A 27983-nucleotide genomic window follows, 5' to 3' on the forward strand; every position below is an offset into this window, starting at 1 on the left:
ATACAGGCATTCAAGGTGTCTCATATTAGGCAAACAAGAACCTACTGTTAGCAATTCTTACCTTTCCAACAAGCCACTGCATGAATCCAATGTGATAAAGCATAGACATTACTGTGCTGAAGAAAACCACAATTGGCAAGACCTGATTGGGAAGCATAAAATCATTAAACTTCTAGCATGGTTTTCCTGTCCATGATTCTGTAGACTCATGTTTTTTGAGATACACTCAGAAGTCTTGAAAACTAATCATTAAGTTTACATCTATGCTGTAAAACTTCTAACCTTCATGAATTGTTGTATTTGTGCTGGAATTATTTATTGTCTATCTGTGAAGTATTTGTTTATAGCTGTATTTATGTGAGCTCAAACATTTACTGAGCACTAGCACTTTCTAAAACATGCACCGACTTTTGAAAGCCATGAAATATATACAATGGCATAGAATTCAGAGTTCAGCTCCTCTGTGTTTATTTCTTAAAAAAAATCCTGTTTAGACAGCTATATAAGTACTGGGACAGAAATCCTTCAGAAGATGGAGAGATTCTAATGGGAATTGTAACTACCTCGATTTCCCACAATAAAGGGCAGCTTGCTTAGAAAGCTCAAGCAGTATAGCTGCCACTTAATAACACAATATAGTAAAATCCTCTGTTTTGTTATTCCATTATATTGATAACATTGAGTGTGGCATATGGAAGAACTCTGTAACTGTAAGTACAGACACATTCTGCTTAAAAACAAATTCACAAATTTATACTTATTAAATATAAGGAAAATCAAATTTGTATCCTTCAGTGGAAGTAGAAGGAACATTTTCCTTAAACATATGATTTAAAACAATTCCAAGAATGTCTAACCCACTATGTGCTAGTTTTTCACTTTGAATAAAATTAATATCACTTAATTCTCAAGTTGTCAAACACATGGGAGCACTTCATTTCTATACTCATAGAAAAAAATAATAGAAAAAAAATATCTCAGAAGTCTCCAGGATATGTCAAACAAATTAATGATGGTTAAAACCATGCCACTAAGGATAGTAAGGTATTATGTGTGCTGAACTAAGGTCATAATATATCATAAATAAAAGAGGTAAACGGAATGGAAAAAAAAAAAAAAAAAAAAAAAAAAAAAGAAAAAGAAAACCAAAAAAAAAAAACAAAAAATATTGTTAGTTCAGAACTTTCCAGCAAATTAAAGCTGTTCCTTAATACAATCAACAATTTTGATAAACCCTGGAAACTCAATTTAGATAATCAAAAGTCTGCTGTGTATGTCAGTTAAAATCATGAGTGTCTTTCACTCCAGATGGATGAGAAGAGCTATCAGTTGATGGAGCAGAATGTTTTTGGCTGAAGGAGAGAGGAGCCCGTGTTCTGTCTGTGGTAGGTGACAGCTAGCATCCCTTTGCCTCACTTCAATCACTTCTTCCTGTGAAAATAACCTGCAGAACTGTAAATCACGCTTCTCCATTTCTGAGCTGCAGGCAGTTCTGGATGTAGAGTTATTCTTTATGAAACAGAGAGGTTATTTTCCAGTTGTGACAATTCCTGCCTTGACTGCATAAAAAGCTGGAGACTATTTTAAAGCTAAACTAAATCCCCAGTGACTTAATGTTGTACCAAATATGTTATGTCTTCATCAGAAAATAGCAGCAACCGTTTAATAGGTAAATAGCTGTTTTAATGATCTATTCAGGCTAACAGTCATCTAGGGCATAACGAAATCACATGGAAAATATTTGCAAATCATTAATACAAGCACATGGAAATCAGCTACATGCAACACACTGCATTGCAATGGATTTTCAATTACACTGTCTGCAGAAATAAATGCAATGAAAATCAAAGTCAACTGACTAAAACAAAACCTATTCATCAGTTAAGCTTGAAGGTACACACAGGTAGAACCTGTAGGTGAAGAAGATGTCAGTGCCAAGGAAAGTGGATTGAGAACTACGGAAGAAAATTCAACACAGAAGTCAGATGGACCTCATCTTGGATCTTCTCTCCATAAACAGCTAGCATGTTTCCACTTGGGGAAGAACAGATAGGTCCTGTAGTGTAATTATACCTTCTCGGTCAAACTAATGGAACTATATCTCTCTCCATGAAAAAACATTCAGAAAGTTCAGTCTCCTGTTTCTAGTACCTACCACATACTTTTAGATAGGCAAGATTTAACTGATGAAGAAATGTAATGAGTACCCTGAAAAAGCCAGTATCTTCTATGTACAATTTGTAACAAAGAGCTAGAAGTCTAGGCTTAGAAATCTAGCTACCTTGCTTGAAGCAGTTACAGGTATCACGAAAGATCACTAGGTTGGTCAAACAGGACTTGCCCTTGGTGAAGCCATGATAACTCTCCCGCACCACCTCCCTGCTTTACACCTGCCTTAGCAGAGCTCCCAGGAGGATCTACTCCATTACATTTTCCGGCACAGAGGTGAGACTGACGAATCAGTAGTTCCCAGGGTCATCTTTATTATTCTTCTTAAAAATGTGTGTGATGTTGCCTTTTTTCCAATCACTGGGGACTTGACCTGAATGCCACAACTTTTCAGATATTTTGAGAGTGGTGGCTTGGTGACTACACCAGCCAATTCCATCCCCAAATTGTTATGAATATTTGTAGTAAAAACATTTTTAATTACTTTTAAGAAGTGATAGAGCTCACTGTGAAAAATGTAAGAATATCCTGCTTTGATATCTCCAGGTAAGAAAGAAGATAAAAGCTGTGTAAATCCATAATTAGATGTCTAAAGTGCTAGACAGAGAAATGGCCCCTATCAGAATTCCGATACACTTAGTGTGTTTTTGTTGTGTTGTTATTTTGAACATATAAATGCTCTTGATTCCAAACTAAGCATGTGCCATGACAGGAACTATGTGTGGTAACAAAGCCAGGCAGAACACTGACACATGTAATGGAGCAGAGTGCACTTGAGCTGTATTTCAGCATTTTCCCAACAAATTCTAAGGGAGAGATGGAGAATCTGGGGATCATGCTATTGGCAGACGTGAATCCTGCAGTATTCCCTGCTTCTGCATGGGCACCTTTTCCTTGGTATGAAAATACACCTAGGCTTTCCACTTCTAAATAGGCAATGTCTGTCACTTAGTGGTCTATACAGCAATTCAGGATATGACAGTATAGCACAGTATAGAACCTTGTGCAGACATGAGGAAGGTAGGCAGGAGATGATGTTTCTTTAAAGTGGAAAGGACATCTTTCACCAGATTAGACTGCCCAGGGCCCTATCCAACCTGACCTCCCTATGGATAGGGCATTCACATACTCTGAGCAGCCTGTGCCTTGCCATGCTCTTAGTAAAGAATTGTTCCCTTACATCTAACAGGAATCTACACTGTTTTAACTTAAAGCCATTACTACATGATCCCTAACTACAGTCCATTATATATGAGACTCCCAAATCTTACATGCAGAATAAAATATGGAAGCGTTTGCCTCTTAGCTGATCTCTCAGGTTACTATACTCTTATAGTAAGACATATAATGCATATATTTCCCAAACATTCTGTTCCTTTCTGCAACCTAACTTCCCATACTGTACTTATAAAAGCTACCTTACCTTAAAAGCAAAGAAATGATCTGTGTATTTTTCACCGAAGACAAACTTAGCACCTGTGTCAGAGTACTCCAGAAAAGTCTACAGACAGAATAAAATGAAATTAGTAATAGGCTCTGTGTCATCAACAAAAAGCATACCAATACTGCTAGATTTGTTGCAGCAATTTTGTGCAGTTCAAGGATCTTGTGCTATGCTATTTATGGGTCAAGGCTTAACTGAGCTGCATCAGTTAGGGGTTTCTGCTCTGTTCTGCCACAAGTGCATACTATTTCCAACTGTGTAAATGAACAGCACAGGACAAGTTTTCCTGCTTTACTAAGAGGAGAATGTATTTTTTAATCCTGATACTGTGGTATTCTACACTCCCAATGTAAATATGTACAATAAATGATACTGTTTGAAAGGGAGATTTGATGGTTGAGGTAATCAGTTGTAAAAAGAACAGTCAAAAGCTGACATAAAAGAAGATTTTACTTTTTAATTCTGGTATTGTGGTTCATTCTTATATTCCTGACACCAACATGTGCTATCACTGATAAAATGTAAAATGGAGATGTAAATTGCTAGTTACAATGACAGTGGCCATAAGCCACATGGAGCTAATGAGAGGGGGCACTAGATGTGCTTCAGTGGGAACTGAAAGGGAAGGCTGAGAATCCAATGACAAAACCCAGGTAACTTCTGTTGCTTGCAGGGTAGCAGCAAACAGACGTCAGATGTGTGCCTCCACTCCTGTGCAGAGAGTACATTCTGCCCTGTCTTACTTTAAAGGCACTTAATTATCTGTACTGTGAAGAACTGATGCATAAATAGTAACTCTGTGATGAAAAGTCTGAATGTCCTTCAGTGAGTACTCTCTAGTCTGATTTTTGGATTTTTCTTATTTAGTACTTTGCAACAGCGAGCTTTTTAAAACCTTTGTGTCTGCAGACTACCTTTACAGATACCTACGATCCTGTCCCCCTCTAGAGATCTCTTACTGTTTGCAGTGACCTGGTTTGCTTTGTCCCAGAGGTGGATTCTTCTACTTGTTCCTTACTTTCTTATATGTTGTGGTAAGTCTTACAAGCCCCTGGAACTACAACTGTTCTGAAGATAGTGGTTTTTCAGGCTTGCTAAATCTCAAAGCTTTTCAGCATGTCAAGATTTTTAGAGGGAAATTTTGGTGTTGGACCAAGTGTTAGTATTTCCATGAGGGAACTAGGATAAAAGCAGTTTTGCATTTGGAGGGTTGCAAGATATGATTTTATCCCAAGGAAGGTAAAGACATTAACAAATTCTGGTCAGTATTTATCAACCTGTTGCATGTGGTCTTGTGGTATCTCGGTGAGACAGAAGAGAAGACTGAATGCAGGTTGTCACTTACTATTCAGAACTCAGTTTTCCTCATGAGGGAAAAACATCTAGGGGCAAATAGATTGTTGCACTGCCTGACTGTTAGGTAAGAGCCTCAAAACAGAAAATGACATCAGAAATAAACAGTTATGTCCAGTAGCTTACCTGGATCTGAATGCCTAGCCAGTTAAATATATCAAACCCCAGTTTTGTCCTCAGGATAAGAACCCCAAGAATAAACTGCATTACTATTCCTGAAAACACTGGTCTCCAAGCAACCTAGATGGACAGGAAAGTAAAAATGGTGAAACTTCTTGTTGTTTAATATGTAACAATACAGTTCAGATGTTTCTTAATATAATGCTTAATGGATTGTTTGGCTAGTCTGCAGGGTAGCAGCAGCTGCCAAAGCAAGGATCTCAGAGCATAAGTCGCTCCTAATGGGAGAACTCTGGGGTGTGGCTATCTCTATCTGAGATAAGTGCTGAAAATCTGGTTATATAAGTGTGAACATGCCCATTTCACCAACACAGATTGCAAGCAAGCAAGTAATAATAAAAGGAGAGACAGTTCTTCCTGTGTTACAGTTTAAAGTTGAAATAAACAGACATGATGGCAGCAGACAAGTGTTACTTTGACAGGGTTCTTCCTGTCTCTCTCTTTCTTTATCCTCCTCCCTCCCTCCCTCCTTCTCTCCCTCTCTCCCTCTCCATGTTTTTTTTTTGTTGTTGTTGTTTCTTTTTTTTTCCCTTTTTTTTTTTTCTTTTTAAACTGGAATCATCATCCAACAAGAAATAACTAAGGTGATTTTTTAATTAAAAAAAAATTATTTCTACACAGACTTTATCATATGTTTGAGTAATTGCAGCTGTATATTTGTCTTCTCCAACTTATATACTTGGGAGCTACTTAGTGCTGGCTATTGCTAGTCATGCGACACAGTCAGCCACAGGAAAAGCCGTGTCTGTATTTGAATGGCCCCTCTTTGCTACACACACAGATTTCTGCTCTGCTGCCTCAGGAAAACTTCATTTTATTTTGTGAAAACTGCATCTGATAATTAACAAGACAAATTGCTGAGATGGCTCTTGTTAATTCATTCAGTTGGTATTTTAATAATATGAACCAATTAAGTGTAACCAGGACCCGTTGGACAGCACAAAGTTTTTTGGAAGCTGAGGTGGGAGTTGCCATGGCTTTTGTGATATCACAGTGGTGCAGAGAATTATGGTGGAAATCTCAGTTGGAAAATTAACGTAAATGGCATCAGGGAGCCTGTAACAATTTGTTAGTGAAATCTGTGGGACTGAGCTTGGCATTTGCAATGGAAATGAAATTGATGAGAGTACAAGAGCTCCAGTTCATGCAGTGTGCTTTAACATGACAAGAATGTGCACTGTCACTGTAACCCGACGTTCTGGAAGCTGTGGTAAGCCTGCTGTGGATGAGAGGCAAAGAGCAACCTGCTCAGGCTTGCATTCACGCTCTGGAAGCACACGCGTTCCCACCCACAGCTCTGCTGGTACAAAGGACAGGAAATGGCCTCCCGAACAATTAAGAGACAGTTGCTCATACAGCCCCATGAATGTTTCCCAAGACGTCAGAGCAAAATGGCTTTCCTCCAAAGTGAAACACATCACTGTACTCTGACAAGCTTAAATTCTGGTTTTAATGAGTTTTCTTTTACTGTTACTGAACTTAGCCCTAAACAGGGAAACAGTTTTTGAGACATTAAACTTAAAATAAGAAAGATCCAAAATAAATACTCACTCTTGTTGGATACTTGGAGAATATAAACATCAAGAGAATATACATCACAAGCCCACCAAAGGAGATCAGCTGGTGGGATCCTTGTCTTGCTGTGTCAAAGATGAGCCAGAAAATGATAGCTACAATAACAACTGCACACAGTACCCTGCAAGATAAAAAAGTGTCAGGCATGACATTGCGGAGGATTTCAGAGATTCCTTCCCTCCGATCTGTCCCTGACATTTACTTCTCTGTGAAAAAGATCTCTGAACACAAGTATTAAGCTGAAACATTTAGTTGTACAAAAGCAGGAACCTGTTTTAGTGCTGCTCTCACTGCTACACCCCTCGGTGTCAACCAGAAGTGTCTTGCACCTGTGCTCCCAGAGGAGTGATGAACACTCAGTAAAATACAAGTGACTAGGCATTGTTTCTACTAAGTGAAATGTGAAAATATGCCCTCCTTTCCTACTCCATTCTCTTTTTCCTTTATGTCTTCCCCACTGACTAATTTGTTGGATCTGGGCGGGAGCTTCATTTCAAGCTGCCTTGTGCACAGAAAATACATAGCATTAAAGAGCAGGCTGCAAACCGCTTACTTCTTTCCAACTGACTGTAGCCTGTTTAGAAAAACAACTTTTAGTCCCAGCAATTACATGACAAAAGCAACGTATCCATCAATCTCCACTAACAAAGAACTATGCACAGTTTCCATATTAGGGCAACTATCCTAACAACAGTCTGAAAGATAGGGGAATACAGCATATAGCTTACAGAGGGGAAAACTAAACACAGTTCAATTTATTTCATATTGATTATGTCCAACTGCTGTTCCACTGATTGGAGTGGTATTTAAATAAATTTACCTATGTAAACTTCTTTTTTTGACCTAAAACACAAGTACTGCAGGCTAGCTTCACAAAATTGTCTCCTGCAATGCTGAATAGCACCTTCTGCACGTGAGAGACTTTCTTTCTCTTGGTGATCTGTGATCCACAGTTAACCACTTAACCTGGAACATGCTGTTTAAAGATTGCAGCCTGCCTAATTCAGCATTTACTGCCTCTGAGTTGTTCCATCTACCCACCAAGACTCTCCAGCGCTTTTTGTTCCTTCCCCTGCCAAATTGCCTAACATAGGTTTTCGGGTGCAGCTGCTCCCTGATGTGACTCAAGAGAAAAAGGACCAAAATCTTTGTAGCATTTTTCTTTGAAATTTATTCTCTTGGGGCAAACCAATTAAAAATCTTAAGAAAAAGACTAATTCATCATTATTTTGCGAACCTGCAATGATTCCTTCTTACAGCTCTGTCTCCCTCTGAGACGAGGTGATGCAGCCGAGAGTGAAGGATATTGCACAATTGTTTTTTATTTTAAAGACATTTCACTTGGTCTTTGGAATCTCAGTCTGCCTCCTTTCATCCCTCGTTTTCCCAGGAATAAGTTAAATACTCCTGATAGTTGTTAAGAAGTATTTGGAATAAAAATCTTCCATATGTAAGTATCTGCAGGTTATCTACCAGATAAATGTTTACCACTCCAAATAAGATTGTATGATGTTATTACAACATCAAATGTGGCTGCTATGATTTGACTTTTGAAGATTAAATCAGAAAAGCTCTTAGCTCATTTCTGTGGGGATATGTGAACAAGTAGTGCTTCAATAACACATTTCGGTATTTAAGAGTCTACTAAAGTTAGAATTAAGGTGATTTTTGTTGTTGTTTTTCACAAAATTCACAGTTCTCTGAGCAGCTGACAATGGCATTTCTGGCTTGTAGAATGAATACAGAAGGCTATGGCATCCCTGAACTTCTCTGGACATATGCTTCCACAGCAACAAACCCGACATACCTCAATTTGAAGACTGTTTTACTCTTTCTGCTAAGATTTTTATACCTAGCTTTTGCATTGTAATGTTAAGGATGTTTCTAACATGTCTTAACTGGAAGTAATTTATTAGTCTGTGTATACTATCTAGTAATGTTTTACTTTTTATGATTAATCTATCTTTCTTTGTTTATGGTCCTTAAGCTTAAAAAAAGCCGTAAAAGTAAACTAACACTTTGTTCTTTTGTAAGTAGTCGTTCATATTTACCATTTTAGCCAAAACCACTGTTTCTCCAAATATCTTTCTCCAGGGGAAAAAAATGCTGCAATTCTGTCTTCATACTTTGCTACTAAAAAATCCCAGCAGATGAGGAAGATGGCTAGGACAGTAATGATGAAGAGTGGCAAGGCTCTCTGAAAATTCAAGCTGCAGGCTGCAGTAACTGCTGCCAAATAAGCTGCCAAGAAACAAAATTATACATGTCAGTTATGTCTTGTCTCTTTATAGAGAGAATCAAATATTAAATTCAGTGATAAGAGCATGGGCTAAAGTCGGGTCTGAGCTTAGCTTTGAGTGCTTTGAGTGCTTTTCTGACTCTTATTTTAGATACTGAGAAATTCTGCTTTCACGGATATTGTTGTTACTTATGCTCATTGATATAAAATGTTCTGCTGGAAATGGTGGAATTGTTCTTGGCTTTCTTCTGTGGAAGCAGAATATGTATGCTTTCACCAAGTCAAATTCATATCAAATATACTTATCACTTGAGAAAATAAAACCATCTGCACAAATGCTTTATCCTATATTAAAAACAGTGAATTAAGAAAAATCGATCTTTCTTTCGCAAGAGGGTGAGTTTATCCAATAAGATCAGAACAAATGTGTAGAAACATTTGCCAATTTTCTGATTTGATGGGCCTCTGAAATAATTGGAAAACTTAAAAGTAATTTATCTATTTCATAAAGTAGCAATGAAATAATCTGTCATCTGGTACTTTCATTGCTAATGAAATTTTCAATGCTTTTAAATAATAACCTAATTTTGTCTATGGCAAGTAAGAAAGAACTACAGATTTTTGTTAGGCAAGCTGTTTTTCACAGAATTAACATGTAAATCCCTGACAATCTTAGACCTCACCTCCTTTCTTGAGCCAAGATGCACTTAGACTATTACAAAGATGAGCTGATGCTAGGAGGACAGGATATTCACTATGCAATAGACTCTCTTATACCCACTTTATATTATGCTGATGCTTATCTCATAGACATGTTGTAGGTCTATATGTTCTCAGTAAGTGTTCAAGTAGAAAGAAAGATCTCTAATAGAAACTTGGTGAAGTGGAAACAAACCAATCTACTGGATAACTAGGAAAGCAACAAGCAGGAATATTTGAATTACTTTGCAGTGCATGCTGACATACATCAGAACATTTTCTATAGAAAACATTTGCTGTTGCTATTGCATGACGTAGGTCAGAACAAAAAACTTTAATTTCCTGCGGAGGTAAGTCTCATCCAGGTTAGTCCATGATTCTTTCTGGGTGATTTCATGGTTTTGAGCATGTTTCTGACATTGTAATTTAATTGCAAGCCACATGGACTGGGCTAGAAATTGATTAGACACAGAGACTAAACTAACCCTTATGCCCTAAGTAATAGATAGTCAAAGATAAAACATACTGAAGGAGCACTGTAGCAAGGCCTGTGATCTTGTTATGTTTGGAAATGAGCGAAGGTTTGCACTTTAGAGCTTTCCCTAGGACTAAGTTCATTTTAACCTCATTTCAAATGCATTTTTAAGGGAGTCAGGAGTAGTTGTTAGAGCTTCTTTGTGTGTGTCAGATGTAAGACAAGCACAGTTTACAACCTCATACAGGTAAATAAATAAAGGTTCACCAACACTGGGTGTAAAATACTGTACCTGTTATTAAAATTCTGCACATCACATACTTAATTCTGGTTCTATATTTCTTGCAAAAAATGCAGGCTTTATCATATTTCTTTTCTAAAAGCCTAGGAAAACATAAAAAACAAACAGAACAGAAACTTGAGCTGCAAATAAAAAACTAGTTTCCACAGAATTAACAGTTTAAATTGACTACTGGAGTAAATTTATCTACTGGAATGTTTTTAACTGGAGTAAAATCTGAATTTGGATCCATGAGTGCTAAGGAAAATCATTTTGATGTCTACTAAGATTGTTGATTATTTCTCTGCTTTGACAACTAAAAAGGAAAATCCAGCAGTTTATCTAACAGGCCAGTCCAGCAGGTATCTACATGTTGGACCAAAGTTAGCAGGCCAGTTCTGCCAGCTCTAATTCTGTGAGGAACTCTGTTTACAAGGTTAGTGCAAACTAGATAAAGATTCAGTGCCCATTACTAGACTCACAGAGATTGTTAGTACAGTCAGTCTATCACTGCTACACAGAGTGGCAGTTTTGCTATTGTTGTGAAGGCCCAAAGTTAGAGGAGAATTTCGTAGGAAAATTTGACAGTAAGAGTTTGTCTCAAGACTTGTAGCTTCCACCTGCACTTTTGCATTTGTGGATGCAAAATAATCAATACAAAGCAAAAATCTTACTATAGTGTGCACAGATGCTTCTCGACTTTAAAATTTGTTACTTACCTATGTCGCTCTGGAAGTAATGCCTGTCATTTATTTCCATGGAAACTACAACAGCTACAAAGAGCACAATAAATCTTTTTGATAGAGCAAATTCTCAGCTACAAAGCCCTGTTTTTCAACATGGTCACCACCATCATCCATGCATTTAACCAATGTGTCTGTGTGCTGTGCTTGTAAAAATCTGCATGGCTATCCAGCTATTCTCAACACTGTCATCACCGCTGAAATGCATCACCCATTGCCTCACTGTGCTCACATCCACTGTTTGGTCTCCATACACAGCAAGCATCATTGACTGCTAGTGGTTTCGATTTTTTTTGTATGTAGGAATTCAGTTCCACATCTTTGCTCTATCAGCACTTCCCTGTCAGATGCCATTTTCTCACACTACCTCCCTGCTGCAAGCAGTCACGTGGCAACAAAAGGTAACAGAATATTGGTGGGAAGGTTCAGCCTCTACTACCATGTCACCAACACCCCCCTGCAATGTTGTGGGCCAACATAAAGAAGTAGGAAGCATTACTTTTTGGGAGCAGCCCTTGTACACCAGTCTTTCATCTAAGACTCTTCAGTTCACAGGAGGTAAAACGATTTCTAATATTGAATACGTTTTTCTAGTGTCTGTTCTTTTCTCATTTTACTAGTGGTAACACAAAATGATTTCACTAGGAAGGCTGAGATTTAGGAAAACAGCATTTTAGATGATAATTCTGCACAGATTTCTGATGTGAAATATGCCGATGATGTTGGTGTATTTTAGTTACAAAAGCTGTAGCTAAATAAATCCCTTAGTATTGCTCATACTGAAAGGGAAATTACAGCTACAGTTTATGTTGTTGTAAAGTCATGTCTCACACCCTTGCAGTCTATCAAAGCAACAATATGTTTAGAGCTGCTAATTGTCCAGACTGTATGTGTTGAAAAACCAGATGCATCTGGAGTCAGATACATGCTGACATTCAGCATGAATACCCTGCTTTTCTGCCCTACTGCATTTGTAGTCAGAACAGCAGAGAAGGAACGTTCTTCTTCATTAGTTCAAAAAGTAACAGGATCTCTGAGAAATCTTGATTGCTTTTGATATTCCAGTTGTTTTTTATTTTTTATTTTTTCTTCCTAGGAATTCCTCTTGCCTTACAGATCACAGTCCTTTGCTTTTACTTGTTAGAAAATTAGGTTATCCACTCAATCTCATCAGTGAGATTAGATTCAAGATTAGATACAAGAGAAGAAATAAAAGGAGAAATGAAAGACAGATGCACAAACAATCCAGAGTGACTATCAAATTTATTGTTCATCCACCACCACCAACATTAAAAAAAAAAAAAAAAAAAAAATTAGCTTTGATTTGGAACTATGTATTATGAGTCTTTCGGGATTTTAAATCACTACTTAATATTACAACTCCTTGTAATTTCTTATTTAATCTAACATCTTTCTCTATCTTGTTATTTTATCTGTTTAGTGATTATCACTTTGATACCAGTATATCTTAAATATTTCAACATGTATGTTATAAATATGCAGCTCTGTTTCTGAAAGGTAGCAGAAGAAAATAGTCTCCCTTATGATGTTTGGTTATCTTGCTAAGTAAACACAGTTTGCTGAAGACTATTGATTTATACTGCAGCACACTGCTGACGGCTTTTACTTAACTGAAGATGTTGAAAAAGCAAATGTATTTTAAGCATACTTAAATGAGAGCATTAATGTAATACATTTTTGCATACCAACTCTATTACTGCTTGCATTTTACAACTTAGAAATCCTTGTTCTGATCTGCATGTGCTCTGTGAGTGAATGTGCTCACACTTATTGTTATCCACAATCTGGTGTTTCAGAGGTTTTGTGTCTCAAATCACAGACTGTTTGATGCCATTTTTTGAAAGAAATCAATGACGCATTCAAAATTAAGGGACACTTTGTGAACACTCCTTTTAAGCAGATAAAATTAAAACATTAGATCACATTATGGCACTGCCCAACAGTATAGGGCAAGCCATAGCCTGAATATAATTAGAATAGAGCAAAGTGTTCTTCAGCTTCCAGTCTGCAAAGGAGCTCTCACTGCCCAAGGCATGATACCAGATATTGCTGGAAGAACAAGATAGCCTAGAGAATGATAAGGCCCTGTGAATTAAAAGCTACTTAGCTCTTGGCTCTCTGTTGGAGTACAAAAATGAGTGACAAATATGGAACTTTACCACTGCCCAAGTGCCTATCTGGGCAAAACTCCCTCCAGTCCAATGAGCCTCTGGACCTGGGTCTGAGGGAAGACAGACACTACTAATCTTGTTCATGTACCAACACTTATTGTGTAATTAGATAATTTTGGAATATGTGTTGGGTACATGTCACTGACATTTGATCTATCAAATCTCAGCTTTTTTTGTAAAGAACACTGAAAATATTTAACCATGAAATGTTCTCTGTAGAACAGAGAAGAGAGATGAGAGAAAATTTAAAGACTTTAAGGACATCTAGAGACTGTTGCTGGCTTTTTAAAGCAGCATTTTAATGATACAGTGGCATCAGAAAGCCTAATCACAGTAAGAAGTCTTGGAAGTTCTGTATGTACAGCTCAAAAGCATGAATGATCACAATTACTGCTACAGTATATAACTGTACCATTTGTTCAGGCATGAGATCATTTCAAGTTGTTCAGTCTGAGTTAGAAAAGCTCCTGTTTGGAACATCCAGCAAGTCAGTACCTAGAATCAGCTGATAAAAACAGAGACTCAAAGCTGAAATGGCATGATGTATATTAAGGTGGAGAAATGTAAGTCAGCAGAAAAATTACAGCATGATTTCTATGAGGTTTTAAACAAAGCATCAGTCTGGTGAAAAAATATTAAGATATAAATTACTACTTTAAGTCTTCTATCTCACTTTTTTAGATGTCTTACATGAGATTTATAGTTCTCATAAGGATACTAACCTGCAAATAATTATGAGTGTGCACTTTTACTGTGTAGACTTAGTAACACTGCATGAGAGGCAAAAATGCTGCTAAAGCAAAATGATATATATATTTTTTGTCTATTCTACTCTCAACTTGCGGTGGGGTAACCAGATATGTAAAATGAAGAACAATGTTGAATCTTTGACTTTCTGCAAGACTTCACTGTTTAAGGCCTTTCTTTTAAAAAGCCCCTTTCAGAAATATTGGAAAAGTAATTTCCAGGGCATCCACAGCTTCTCTGGGCAGCCTGTTCCAGCACCTCACCACTCTTTCAGTAAAAGGACTTCCCCAACATCCAATTTAAATCTCCCCTCCTTTAGTTTAAAACTATTCGCCCTTGCCCTGTTACCATCTACCCTTGCAAAAACTTGATTTCCCTCCTGTTTATAATCTCACTTAAAATATTGGAAGGGCACAATGAGGTCTCCCCACAGCTTCTTATTTTTCTGGCCGAACAAGCCCATTTCCCTCAACCTGTCTTCATAGGAGAGGTGCTCCAGCCTTTGGACAACCTTTGTGGCCCTCCTCTGGACTCTCACCAACAGCTCTACGTCTTTCCTGTGTTGGAGGCTCCAGAACTGGATGCAGTATGGCAGCTGGAGCCCCACGAGGGCAGAATAGAGGGGGACAATCACCTCATTTGTTCTTCTGACTGCCTCTGTTCTGATAGAACCGAGGATGTCACTGGCTTTCTGGGATACAAACACACACTGCTGGCTCAATTTGTGAGGTTTTATAATTATAATTCCACACGTATTTTGGCTGAAAGGTAAAGTGATTTTAAAAACAATGTGTTTCTGTATTACTCAAATTGTGATACAAAGGTCTGCACTGCACAAGGGTATGGCAGCAACAATACGAGCTCTTGCTCCAGAAGCTGGAACACTGGCAGCTGACTGCTTAGGCTGCTATGAAGTGAGTGGATTATTTGTCCATCCAGAAGACATTACCCTTTCAAGCGTAGTTTCTCATTACCCGCTGAGTCATGTTTGTTTTCATGCAGATCACTCTCAATGTTGATGAATTCATCCTCCTGGAAAACAGATCAGTACCAACACTGTCAGAGGGATGCATACTCGTTAAGTAACGTGAAAAAGCAGAGATCCCCCCAGGCAGATGGCTGAAACAGTCACAAGACTTCCCTGTTCTGCACTGGGTACACAGCTACAGTTGTCCTGTCTGCCACCAACACTGTGATAACTAGCAGGCAAATGAGGTAGTTAATCTGTGACTGTCAACTCATGACTGTTTTGAGTTACAAACTTTCTCAAGACTTCCACATGATTTTGAAAGAGAAGATAAAAGAAAAAAAACCCACCTTCCAGTGTTATCTGGAGCTAAAGAGGCACTCATATAAAGCAGCTGTGCATACCTACTAAACAGTGAATGTTACAGGTGGGGATTGTATAACTGCCTACGCACCAACTCACTCAGCACTTACGAGCACAGTGTGATCTTGTCCACAGGGACACATCCAGTATATGCACCTTTCCCTTCCTGCTGGCTGTGCTGTGCTCCTGGCACAGCCTGTGGGCAGAGCATGGGCTGGCACTGGTCCTGTGGACAGGAGGGCAGGGAGCTGGATTCATGTGGTTTGTAAAAACAGGTGCTTGTGCTGACACTTTGCCTTCACCCAGAAGTGTATGTCACTACAGCCAGCGGGCTTAGCATGAAATCCAGAATTTCCTTCTGTTTCATACCTGGATCTTCCCTTGTCAGAGAAATTCTGATGTTTCCTCCTGTACTTCATCGCTCGCTTTAAATTTCTTATTTTACCTTGTACTATATATGCAGTTTAACAAGGCAATTTTTTATCAGAAACACTATGAAGCTCCTCTTTTCATCTCATTTTATGCACTTGCATGTTCTGGTTAGTTTCCGTTTCTCTGCCAAAATGGCAGGGAGCTTTGTTCCAATACTGCAGCATGCACTCAGCTCTGTCACACTCGGTGGCTATCCTCACGGTGTCTGGGAGGCATGTGGCTTCTCAGATGCCTCTGGAACTGGCTCAGTGCCACTCAGAGGCCCACCAGGTGCCCATCCCTCCTGTATGTACCTTGGTGCTCATGGCAGGGACTAAGGCAGGATTGGCACCCAGGCATATTTGCTGCTGGGACTCCTTGGCATCCGAAGTCAGCACAGCAACTGAATGGCCTAGCTGCCCTCCTGGATTTTAACACCCAGCCTGAGCAACGTGACAGGTCACGTGCTCCACGGTATCTGGAAACTCCCACAATGGCAAACCTGTTTTTCTGGGTATGTACTGGCCTGTACTGGGCAGTGTGCTATATACTGCAGGGAGGAAATGTCCCTACAGGACTGGCCTGTGAGTGAGTTCAACTTTTCTATGTCACAAATATTTATAGCAGCTTTGTTCCCCAAGCTGCCTCTTGTATATCAGAGTATATCCTGAAGCATGACCCTGCTTTCAGAATGGCTCTTCTGCCCATGCTGGGATCTTGCCATTCTTCTGACAGTTCTGGTGAGGTCTCCATTAGCATCTGGCTAGAAAATCTCATGGGCAAAGCTGGCAAAGGATGGACGTGTAGCCAGTGATTAAAATGGCACGTAGGAGACATGGAGGTGCTCCAGTCCCCTGATCATCTCTGTGGCTCTCCTCTGGACCCTCTCCAATGGCTCCCTGTCTTTTTTGTACTGGGAGCTCCACACTTGGACGCAGTACTCCAGATGGGGCCTCACAAGAGCAGAGGAGAGGGGGACAATCACCTCCCTGTCCCTGCTGGCCACCCCTCTTCTGATGGAGCCCAGGATACCATTTGCTTTCAGAGCTGCAAGAGCACATTCCTGGCTCATGTTAAGTTTTTCATCTCTCAAGACCCCCAGGTCCTTCCCTGCAGGGCTGCTCTCAAGGACCGCTCCTTCCAGTCTGTATGGATGCCTGGGATTCCTTCAGCCCAAGTGTAAAACTTTGCACTTTGCTGTGTTGAACCTCATCAGGTTCACCCGGGCCCACCTTTCAAACCTCCTGATGTCCCTCTGAATGGCATCCCTTCCACCGCACCACTCAGCTTAGTGTCGTCAGCAAACTTGCTGAGGGTGCACTCAATTCCATTGATGTCATTGATAAAGATGTTGAAGAGCACTGGTCCCAAGACAGACCCCTGGGGGACGCCGCTCGTTACTGGCCTCCACCTGGACACAGAGCCATTGGTGACCACCCTCTGTCTGCGGCCTTTCAACCAGTTTCTTATCCATCAAGTGGTCCACCCATCAAATCCACATCCCTCCAATTTGGAGATAAATATTATCTAATGAAAGATGGGCTGTGTGGGCAACATTTTCCCAGCAATTATGCCACTGTAGCAGTTGTCAAACAGTGGTTCACTTCCATTGCTGCAGGTATTTACAAGCACAGCATGCAGACTCTTGTTCATTACTGGCAAAATGCATAGCTAATGATGATGTCTATGTTGAGAAATAGTGTTTTGTAGTTTAGCATTTCCTTTATCAAATATATTTACTGTGCACTTTGTAGCTGTTGTAGTTTTCATGGAAATTAACAGAATCATAGAATCACCAAGGTTGGAAAAGACCTCCACGATCATCCAATCCAACCATCTACCTAGCCCTAGTAGGTATTTCCTCACTAAACCATGTTGTTCCTCACTAAATCATGTCGTCCCATGTTTTTTGAACACTTCCAGGGACAGTGACTCAAGGATCTGATCAAATATGTACATTTTTAGGCTCATATGACTTCCAACATTCTGCACGTGCCTAAAACTTCCCATTTTTTCTGTGTTCTGTTAGTGGGTCTGAAGACTGACACTCTTCAAGTGCTACTGCATAAATAGAAGGTATCACTTTCAAAGTAACTTACAGAAACCAAACTTTCATTGACTACCACTACTTCTCTTGGTTTTAAAATTTCCAACAATTCTGAAAGTTCTTTTATTCCATTCTTTGCATTCTTTCCTTCTTGATGACTTTTTGAAGAGAGATACAGACATTGCCTACCACATTCCTAGGATGTCACATCCCAGTTTCCAGGTCTATGTATCAGAATAATGTGCGTGATCCCTTCCATCATTACAAATTTAGAATCACTTCAGCTTTGAGAGGCAGGAGGAAAGCAGAGTCATTTCTTTGGCAATTTCTGCCTCTGTTTATATGCAAAACTCATTGAAAGAAAGAGAGGAACATCCAACACCAAATAAGCTCTATTTCTTCTATGTAGATTCAGATCCTACCATCATACTTATTAAATAGACATGATTACAAAACAGGAATGTATGTATACATATATAGACATGAAGTACTTACCAAGAATTCAAGACAATGGGTTATTTTTATTTTATTTTATTTTTTGTATGGGTGTGAAAATAGATGACATTAGAAAATATCCACTTTTGGAAAAAAAAGTTTTGTGTAAAAATGATTCCTACCTTCATAGTTAGCTACTCACTATGTGGATTTAGACAAACTGACAGTAAAAAAAAATTAAAATAGTTATATTTATGAAATCATTTGTATTGTTTTTGTACTTTATTCTTTTCTTTCTCTCTTTGGTCAGTCACAAGCCAGAGCTGTTGCCTCCAGATTGTGTTTTTTTCTGAAATTTTCCCTGTTTTGGATCCATAGATATATGATAATATCTGTGACCTGAGTGAAAGACAGCATTAATCACAAATAATGTTCCCAGGTCCTCTGTTTTCAACTTTTCAGTAGAACATACTTCTGTGTCAAGTCCTTATCAACAATATTTCCTCTGAACACCATTTCTGATACCTGTTTTGCATCTTGCATGAAGCTACGGCGATACTAGAAAACTAAATTTTTCAGAATCCTATTCTTAAGTGTTCTGCTAATTTTCTGTGGTTTTTTTTTTTCCTTAATATATTTCAGAGAACAAAATTGGCCTCCCTGTTAGCTTACAAATATCTGTCTTAGACATAACAGCCTCTCACATGGAATTTGCTGCTAATGAATTTATATCAGGCTTCTAAAAACTGTGGTTTTTTTCCAAAAGAAAAAGGCTAGAAGCATACCTGATTAGTATGTACGTTTTTCTCATGTTGTGAATTCTCGATTCTCTGTAAATTGTCTTGAAGATCTTCCTTATTTACAATGTCAATGTCTTCATTGTCATTCTGGGGTACAAGAAGACCAAAAATGGAGTCAATTCGTATCAAAAGCAAAACCCTTTCTTATGTCAAATGAGAGCTGGTTTATTCTATGATTCCTGAGCTTCCATGTTTCACTTTAGTACAGAAGAGCCCAAAACTCAGTACTCGAAATGCATGTACTCTTGTCCTTGTACGTCTACATAAAGCTGTGTTGATCACAAACACAACTCAGTGTCAGTCTGCTGTTTTCTTGACCTAAAGCAACATTTTCTACTCTTTGCCTCAGAACTTGCTTAACACACTATTTTCCCATTACAACAAAATGACTTATTTGGGTGTTAATGGCCCAGGCTGTTAGAGTCTTTTTTTTCAAGACAGTGCTTTTTATTAATGCATGCATGGCATATGTGTACAATGTTTTAACATGTATTTCAATTGCTTCTGGAATAAAACTCAGGAGTGTTTTTAAAGGCAGTAGTTAGCTTTATTACACTCACTCTCTGTGGTATGCTTTTTATTAGTGTGTGCTAATTGGCTGTACTTTTCTGCCACTTGTAACAAGTTCCACTATTTCTACATATTTCTATTTTGAAGCCAAGTTTTCTTGTTTCCTTCTTTCTTTTTCTTTCCATCTTTCTCTCTCCTTTTTTCTTCCTTTCCCCCTGCCCCCATTTCTTCCTACAAAACAGACATTTCAGTGTGTTCTATTCTATGATGCATGTCATTAATATGGTAAGAAACAGCATATTACCTACATTTAGTCTTCTAAGAAAATAAACGTTTTCAGATGAACAATACAAAATAACCTTAATCATAGTGCATTATGATAAAGGCAAAAATGAATAATGCTTCTATATAAATTAATTTTGCCTTTTAGCAGAAACGTGAGTTTAAAAGCACCCAGAACACATTACAGTAATGTGTTCTTTTTAAAGATTGTCTAACTTCACAGAAGTGTCAGTAAAAGTGTTTCTAGAACTGAGAAAAGAGAAAGGCATCACAAAAGCTGTCTCTGTGGCCTCGATAAACCAAAAGCCAATACACAATTTCCATTCCCTGTCTTAAGAAAAGAGTAGCTTTACATCCCCTTCGAAGAGTGATGTTTCTTTTTGAAAGAGAGCCTGTTACTTGTCTGTCTTCTGACTATGCTGTCTCATACATTTCCTATAGCTAGTCCCACAGTCCATGCTTAAAGCCTCTACTGAACATTCCCTACAGCTCAAAAAAAGCAAGAGCAATGCTTAACTGTGGGAATTAAATTTAATATATGAAAAATTCTACATAGAATAGTGAAGTTGAACTGATCCAGTTCTATAATTAATAAGCACAAAGGACGATGTTCTCCCTGAGATTTCAGTGCTTGTTACTGAGAGCAAGAAAAGGCAGTGATTTCTTAGGATTTTTGCTCAAGAACACGTGAAGAACAGAAAGTATGTTGATTGCTGCCTTCAGACAAGTTGCACAGAATAATTTGTGTTGGAAAAGCCTCTAGAAGTTGCTTTGTACAACCCTGTTCTCAACCACATTGGTTACGTAAGAGTTTCATTTTTAGAGTGATTAAAATATATGAATGTATGAGCAATATGGAGGATGACATTGTTGCTGAAACTCTTAATAATCTGCACATTGAATGATAGCAATGTATTATTTTCTACAAGCATAAGAAGTGCTCACTTCAACGGATCACACCATGTTCCTGGCATATGCCAAATTTAGTAGGAACTGATTAATCACTATTGATAGCAAGATTAAGTCAGAGAGGTTTAGTAAAAGACTAAGAACAGTCTTTGAATGAGTGCCATGAAACAGAGCATTTTTAATGTATTGGCAAATTATCATCTTTCCTCCTTTCCATTTAAAATTTTCTTATCCTATTTGGTGAAAAACATGTTGTTTTAACCTTATTTTACCCTAGACCTTGAAGAAAAATAATTTATCAAATTTCTCATCAGAATAGCAATATTCAAGTGACAAAAAAACCCCACCATATCCCTTTCTCCCCCCCCCCCCCCCCCCCCCACTTATTCAGAGTATTTTTGAGTTTACTGAAGAAAATCTTCCACTAAATATCAGTGTTTGTGTTGATCAACAGCTATTATAGATTGCTGCCTGAGCACCCATCACAAACAAGCATCTGCTTCATTTGCCCATCTACTTCCCTAGGAAAGTCTACAGAATAAAACATTGTAACAGAAAACAGGAGAAAGTGCCAAGCTAGTTCTGAATTTACTCAGTATACAGTGACACAAGGAAGCAGGAAGTTAAAAACAAGTTACCGTAAGTTGAATGTGAAATTCCTCTTTCTGATAGCATACATGGAAAAGGTTACAGATTAGATCAATTTACTTTGAATAGTAGCAAATATGACCAGTATCACAGAAATGTCACATTCTGCTGAACCTTCCTCATTGGAGTTTCTTATTTATAGAATGCTTGATTAAATAGCAAAAGCACGGATTTGTCTTTTACTTCTACGCAGGGAGCTCTTTCAGGGTCAGCATTCTGTTCGTCAGAAGAGCTATTCGCTCACCAAGCCTTTTCAATAGCTACATTCTTTGAGCTCCCTTCCTATCTTCTTGAGTTTCCGAGGAGAGCGCTTCCCAGAAAGATCTCAAAGAAACTCACTTTCGGTTGCTCTTTTAACAGCTGCGCCCACTCCAGATGGTTTTCCACCCTACCAGTTAGTGATTACAACAGATTGGCTGTCAGTGAGTCCAAGGCACTTGCTTTAACTATTTTGCATTTAAATGTGGGTCATTGAATTAGCTTTTGAGATTAGAATCAGAGCGCTTATGGAACTCAGCGCTTTTGTGGATCTCTTTTGAAATCCTTCAGAAACAAATGTTTTTATTTGGATTAGATGGATTTCATAGATTGTTTTCGGTAAATCGAAACGAAAACACCTACTTTACAGCTCAAACCTTCGCTATTCTTTTAGCATTCAGTGCTATTTAAGACCATTCGCCTGGGCTTTCCCTCCCACTGCCCCCGCGAACTCTTTTTGATTAGCCAGCGTCCCCACTTTGGAAGACAGAAAATAAATCTTAAATACGGAGGGGAAACATTTCTAATCAGTAATCACAGTGTTCACGTGTTGAAATGGGTTGTAAATTAAGCTCATCGACCTCTGAGTATGTTAGGGTTTTATTTAAAACGCTCAAGTTGTCTGCCGTGAGTGGGGCAGTTGAATGGCATCTTGAAATGCTGGATGAACAAGTTATAGATTGGCACAAGTGGCAGTCATTAAAAAGAAATACAATAATTAAGTGTATGAGAAAGAGAAAGCAAAATCTAGAAAAAGTGAGAGGGGGAAACATCTCCACATTCTTGAAAAGATGACAAGGTGTGTATGACCATTCTAGTTGTGGCACTGTGGCACTGCAGTAAACACGAACAAAAAGAGTATGACAAGGACCAAAATCCTAAAAACTTTACCTGAGCACAAAAGATCATAGAGGTATGACCAACTTTCACTATTTCCTGTAAGGAACAGAGCAGCATATCACAGTAGGCTAACTTCTAAGTATTTGTTGTTAAAATAAACATAGCTTTGAAAAGCAAGTTAGAAAATAGGAAAATATAATATACTTTCCTGCCTGAGTCTGATGGTGGTATACAGTACAATGCCTTCATAATTTCCAGTAAAATTTCAACAATGTCCATGAAATGGAAATATTTAATATACTCTTTACTAACCAAAGACATAAAAATTCAGGAAACTCTGGAGAATAGCAGTAAATACAGAGATAAATAGAAGGTATTTTTAAAGCTATATTATAAGGATATATGCTTGAATGGAATGGATTATGAAAACTGCCTATGTCATGGAAGTACCGATGTCCTTATGCAGCATCAATAAAAGGCTGGTATAAGAGGGATCTTTCCTCAGGTAAGCTTCTTGAAAGCATGATGTACAAGGCTACAGAAACCGGTTCTGACTGCTTAATGCGTCTTAACACCATCAGTCAAAGACCAGTGAACAATAAATATTTACTGGCTGCAATCTGCTCTTTGCATTGTGTTTAGTTTATGTTTTAACAACTCCAAGTTCCTCCATGAGTCAGTGTTGTTTTTTTTTTTTTGTCTCACCTACCATTTCTTTGTACGAGCCTGCTCTTGAAGTTCGTTGAGGGATTTATGACTCTTTGTTTAACGTCATCATTAGCAGAGATCCAAATCATCAGAACTAATTAAATAAAACCTTTGCATCTTAAATGTAGGATAAACACAAACTAGATATATAAAATCTAAGTTTTAAGGTTACTGTTAGCATTTCCAGGTTTATCAGTGGGAAATCCTTAGGGCAGCAAACCTAATCTAGTGAGAGGTGTTCCTGCCTATAGCAAGAGGGTTGGAACTAGGTCCCTTCCAGTCCAAACCATTCTGTGAATCTATGATGATGATGATCCTCCAACTGGTGCTATCAGAAAAGCAAACTGACTCAGGCTGAAAGCAAGGGATACAATAGTGTTTCTGTATATTATGACATTATTGTGGATAATAATGTGGATAATAAATAATAAAGAGTAGCTACCTATTTCCTTCTCCGTCTTCTTTTCCTCAGAGCGAGTTATGTGTTGAGTCAGAGATGAACAGCATAAATATAAACATTTACTCCTTTTGGTGTCCCAAATGAGGAGGAAAAAAACACCAACAAGAACAAAAACCCCCAAACCACTAGAAAACCTGACTCAAGGCCCAGGATTCACTAATGGATGGTCTCAATAGCTCAGCACTTGGATTATGTAAATCAGAGATTTCCAGGCTCTTGCAAAGTTCTGCTGTGATGAGTATGGGAGGCACCTGGATTACTTGTGCATTGCTCTGAGGGGGTAGCTGCACAAAGCAAGAGATTTACCAAAGTCACTCTTCTATATTCCACAAAGACTGCTGAGGAATGTAGTGATAAGGGGTTCGGGAAGATTAAGAGCACTTGGCACTGAGCTTCTGCACCTATGGAGATACTCCTCCATAGGTTTGTTAGCACAGATTTTGGAAGCTGGTTCAGGCCCCTGTTTTTTTTCTGAAAATGAAGCCAGAATTATGCTCTCTCTTACCTCAACCATTTAAACTGAGAGACACTCAAGTTCACATTGCTCATCTACCTGCTCTGAATCAGAGATGCTATGAGAGCACTGTAATTAGCCAGGAGAATGCCCTGACTGCCAGGCTATCATGTTTTAAGAGTTATCACTCTCCTCTTACAGGAGAGAGACAGCAGTCCCACTTACTGTGAATTATTAACTACTGATGGGAGTAGGGACTTGCCCCTACATTCCAGATATTCCTCAACTGGGACATTATCAAATCAACCTCTTGTGTGTGTGTATCATATAGCCCAGTGAATATTTATTAGTATAAAATGCTTGTATGTCACTGGTGCTACATGATATTTAGCATCTGCAAATATTCTTCTGTATTGGATGGTGCTGGCTGATATTAATGCCCACAGCATGCTGCCCTTCTTATTAGCTGGGCTCTGTGACAGTGCAAGGATTGGAAGCTTCAGGGAAAGAGCAAGGAGTATTTTGTCGTTGGAGCACTCTTAAGAGACACAAGTTCTTCCTTGTCTGTTCTACTCCCAGAAACAAAGGACAGTGAATTGGCCTGGCTGTGGATTCACAAGTTTCTGTTTGTTCCCACTCTGATATTCCTATGACAGTGCAAGGATGCCAAGCACTGAGAAACAATAACTAACACTAAATACTGTTATTTTGTGCTTCAGCTTCTGAAATCTACATTTTTTAAATGGCTGCTAACATTCCTTTGTCCACATGATACGCAGAACCTTCTGTGTTGACTCCTTACCTCCATTCTGCATTCTTCTCTGGAGCAAAACATACAATTACACTTATCTTACATGTGGAAGAAAGTTATGCCCTGCTCTGATTAAAGGAATATTTTTTTCATGTTACTAATGTACATTGCTTTGCTGTCTGCTCATAACACTGATCTTTTCAATACAAGTGTAAATCAGGCATCCTCAGGAAAAAAACAGCACTAGTATTAAGAGGAAAACTGGATGAGTTAGTTGTGAGACCTGTCAGCTTATCAAATATTACCAAGTCAGAAGACTTCTCAAAGATACCAGGTAATGGAGGGAGCAAGAGAAGTCTGTGTCAATTATAGCTCTGCCTTTTTGTATAAAAGCCATATATTTTGGCAAGATATCAGTGCAAAGCATGTAGAGTGTTCAGGGACTGAAGTAAGCTTTATTCATTGTTCTAAGTTTTCCCGACAGAACAAAGGAAACCTTGCTTACCTGGAAGGTCAAATTGTGTACTCCTGAGTGATCACGATTGGTCTCCTTCAGCTCCATGTGCCTAGGATGGACACAAGAATTTTGGATGAGTGTTGAAATCTACTTGTAGCACAGGGCAACAGCAGTCAGCATCTGGTTAATCCATCCACAAGGTCTGTGACTACCTCTTGAAGACTAATCAAATGGAGGGATTCTCAGGTTGCACTTGCTCACTTCTAGCTCCACCTTCTCTCTCCCTTGGACAGCCTCTTTTGGCTGGTGTGGGAGACTGAATTCAGTGTTTCTTGAGAAAGGAAGGAAGGATTTCTTTATGCTCTGAAAGGTAGATGTCTCTCTGGCATGTCATGTAATCACATGGAGTCTGGCTTGGGGTAGCAAATAGTGAATGGAAAATTTTCTCCACCCCGATCTTTATGACGTCAGTACAGTTTTTGTCTTGTTTTTTTTTTTTTTAACAGCTATTTTGAATCACCATTTCTGTGAGGTTGTCATGATTCTATTTTCATAGTTATTAAATATTTCATCTACAAGAGAAACAACAACAAACAGAATCTCAAACCTTCAACAGATACATGTTACACATTTTTAATTTGCATTCCAAATCGTATGACATAGGATCATTTGGTTATCCGTCATAACATTATTCACCTTATTCACCTTTAAATGAAGAATTTCTTATTACATGTTTTCAATATCATTTCCTGTATAGGGAAGTTCTGTTCTTAGAACAGTTAGTTAGATCTTTTAAATATGTTTTTATTTGCCTGTGAACTTCTCATTTACAGTTTGTTCTCTGCAAATTCACTGTAGCTCTTTTACTGACACAAATCTCTGAAAAATTTGGAATAAATATATTTTTTTACTTTAAGGAAAACAAAAATTCTCTTCCTTTAAAGTACGACAGTGTATTTTTATGTACTTGTTAGGTTCCTGAATTCATTTCTTCTTGGAAATTGAAAATGTTTCAAATGCGTTTTTCCCTCTTCCTGTGAAAGAGCAAAAAAATATGTCCTGTTTTAGGAACAAAGATACAGTTGACTAGCATGGAAAAGCAGAACTGTATAAAAAACAAGGTGATACATCTTTCTGGGAAATAACCTAAATATGTTTTATGTATACTATAAATCATATTTGCAGTACATGGTCTTTGGATCTAACTATTGCTTAAAAAGTTGAGTAGTTTTTCCCTGTTCAAACGCAGGAAAACAGAATATATAATTAAGAATCTTTTGATGTCTCAGGTTTTGAAATCAGTGCTTGTTCCTGTTTGTATATACTTTGTGAATAGAGCAATTTCTGTGACTAATTGCCTCTTTCTGTTTGCACACTATTTGGCAACAAAAATAGCTGCTAAAATTTTTAACAAATTTGATATAATGGCCCACTGATTGCTGCATACCTCAGCTGTTTCTCTCTTCCTTCCTGCCTTCTGTCCCCCTGCTAGTTTTGGAAATGCTTTTACTACCACAAAGAAGATGACAAAGGAAATGTGGCACTGAGTCATTTTCAGATCCAGACACTTTAGTACTAAAATCTGGAGTCTAAACTCGCACACTTGGAAGAAATCCCTATGGTAGTATCTAGATCAATACACAAGTGCTTTCTGCTGTTTCTCCTCTTCTAGTAACACATTAAATCATCTGCAAAACTAGTTCTTTTTCATTGAAAAAGTGTCAGGATGACAATTACTTGATCATTTCAGTGCAAAGTTTACTCCTTCAAATTATATTTTATGTTAGCAAACTTACTGGATACCGAAAGCAAAGTGTACCTTTGGACAAAGCACCATGTAGTTAAACATAAGGTATGTTGGGAAAATTTCTGCTCTAGTAGGCCTGCTCAATTTTCTTTATCACAAAAAGAGACAGAAGAGTCTCTTCCTTTTTTTATTCACATAAAGGAAGAATCCACTGGAACACAGTGCTGTGAGGTCTCAAATTATCAGACTTTGCAGATTCCCTTTGATTCTAAATGCCTGGTTGTACTGTCCCTTCCTCCTTCCCTCACTGGCTGATGTTCTCAGAGGTTACAGACTTCCTGGTCTGCCTAATGTATACATGTTCTCACTTGTATATGATCTCTTAGGTCTGTGTAGGAAATCCAAAGTTCATAAATTCAAGCTTTCCATAGCTTTTGTAACTAAAATTTATTTGGTGAGTGTACAGACTGAGAGGAAAGGAATTTGCAAGCTTCTGCTCAACTTGTGAGTAAGGGCATCTCATTTGCAAGCCTCTGTGTAAATGATTTTATTTGCAAGGCATCTTCAAGCTTCTTTTATCTCAACACCTGGTGGGAGATTTACTCTTGCGGTCTATGCTAAAAAAATGTTCTATCTCTTTTTTTTTTTTTTTTTTTTTTTTTTTTTTAATAATTGTATTGTTCCACTGCTTTTTTCTTACTCTTAGTTCAATAGGCTTACGTTTTCAGCACCACAAAGCTCTGCATTGTGCCCAAATTTACTGCTGAGAGCAGGACTCCCAGCTTACAGTCCTCTAGCCACAGAGTCTTCTTACTATCAAAGTAAATTTAGTAGGGAAAA

General features: G+C 38.3%; 1 protein-coding gene across 2 annotated transcripts in view; it reads right to left on the minus strand.

Annotated features, from left to right (window-relative positions):
• The window catches only part of SLC28A3 (solute carrier family 28 member 3), a 40076-nt gene extending 14328 nt beyond the window's left edge, over positions 1-25748 (minus strand). The window contains exons 1-9 of one of the 2 annotated variants that reach the window (XM_048930860.1): positions 25445-25748; positions 19105-19206; positions 15046-15128; positions 10427-10518; positions 8773-8962; positions 6698-6842; positions 5093-5206; positions 3593-3670; positions 62-142 (exon numbers count right to left, since the gene is read on the minus strand). In XM_048930860.1, the coding sequence (XP_048786817.1) occupies positions 62-142; positions 3593-3670; positions 5093-5206; positions 6698-6842; positions 8773-8962; positions 10427-10518; positions 15046-15128; positions 19105-19206; positions 25445-25501 (942 nt within the window). In that variant the 5' untranslated portion in view covers positions 25502-25748. The remainder of the gene's footprint in view (positions 1-61; positions 143-3592; positions 3671-5092; positions 5207-6697; positions 6843-8772; positions 8963-10426; positions 10519-15045; positions 15129-19104; positions 19207-25444) is intronic. The other variant, XM_048930861.1, reaches the window with a different exon arrangement.
• Positions 25749-27983: the final 2235 nt, after the last annotated feature.

The sequence above is a fragment of the Lagopus muta genome, chromosome Z (genome assembly GCF_023343835.1).
Source record: "Lagopus muta isolate bLagMut1 chromosome Z, bLagMut1 primary, whole genome shotgun sequence".
Classification (NCBI taxonomy): domain Eukaryota; kingdom Metazoa; phylum Chordata; class Aves; order Galliformes; family Phasianidae; genus Lagopus; species Lagopus muta.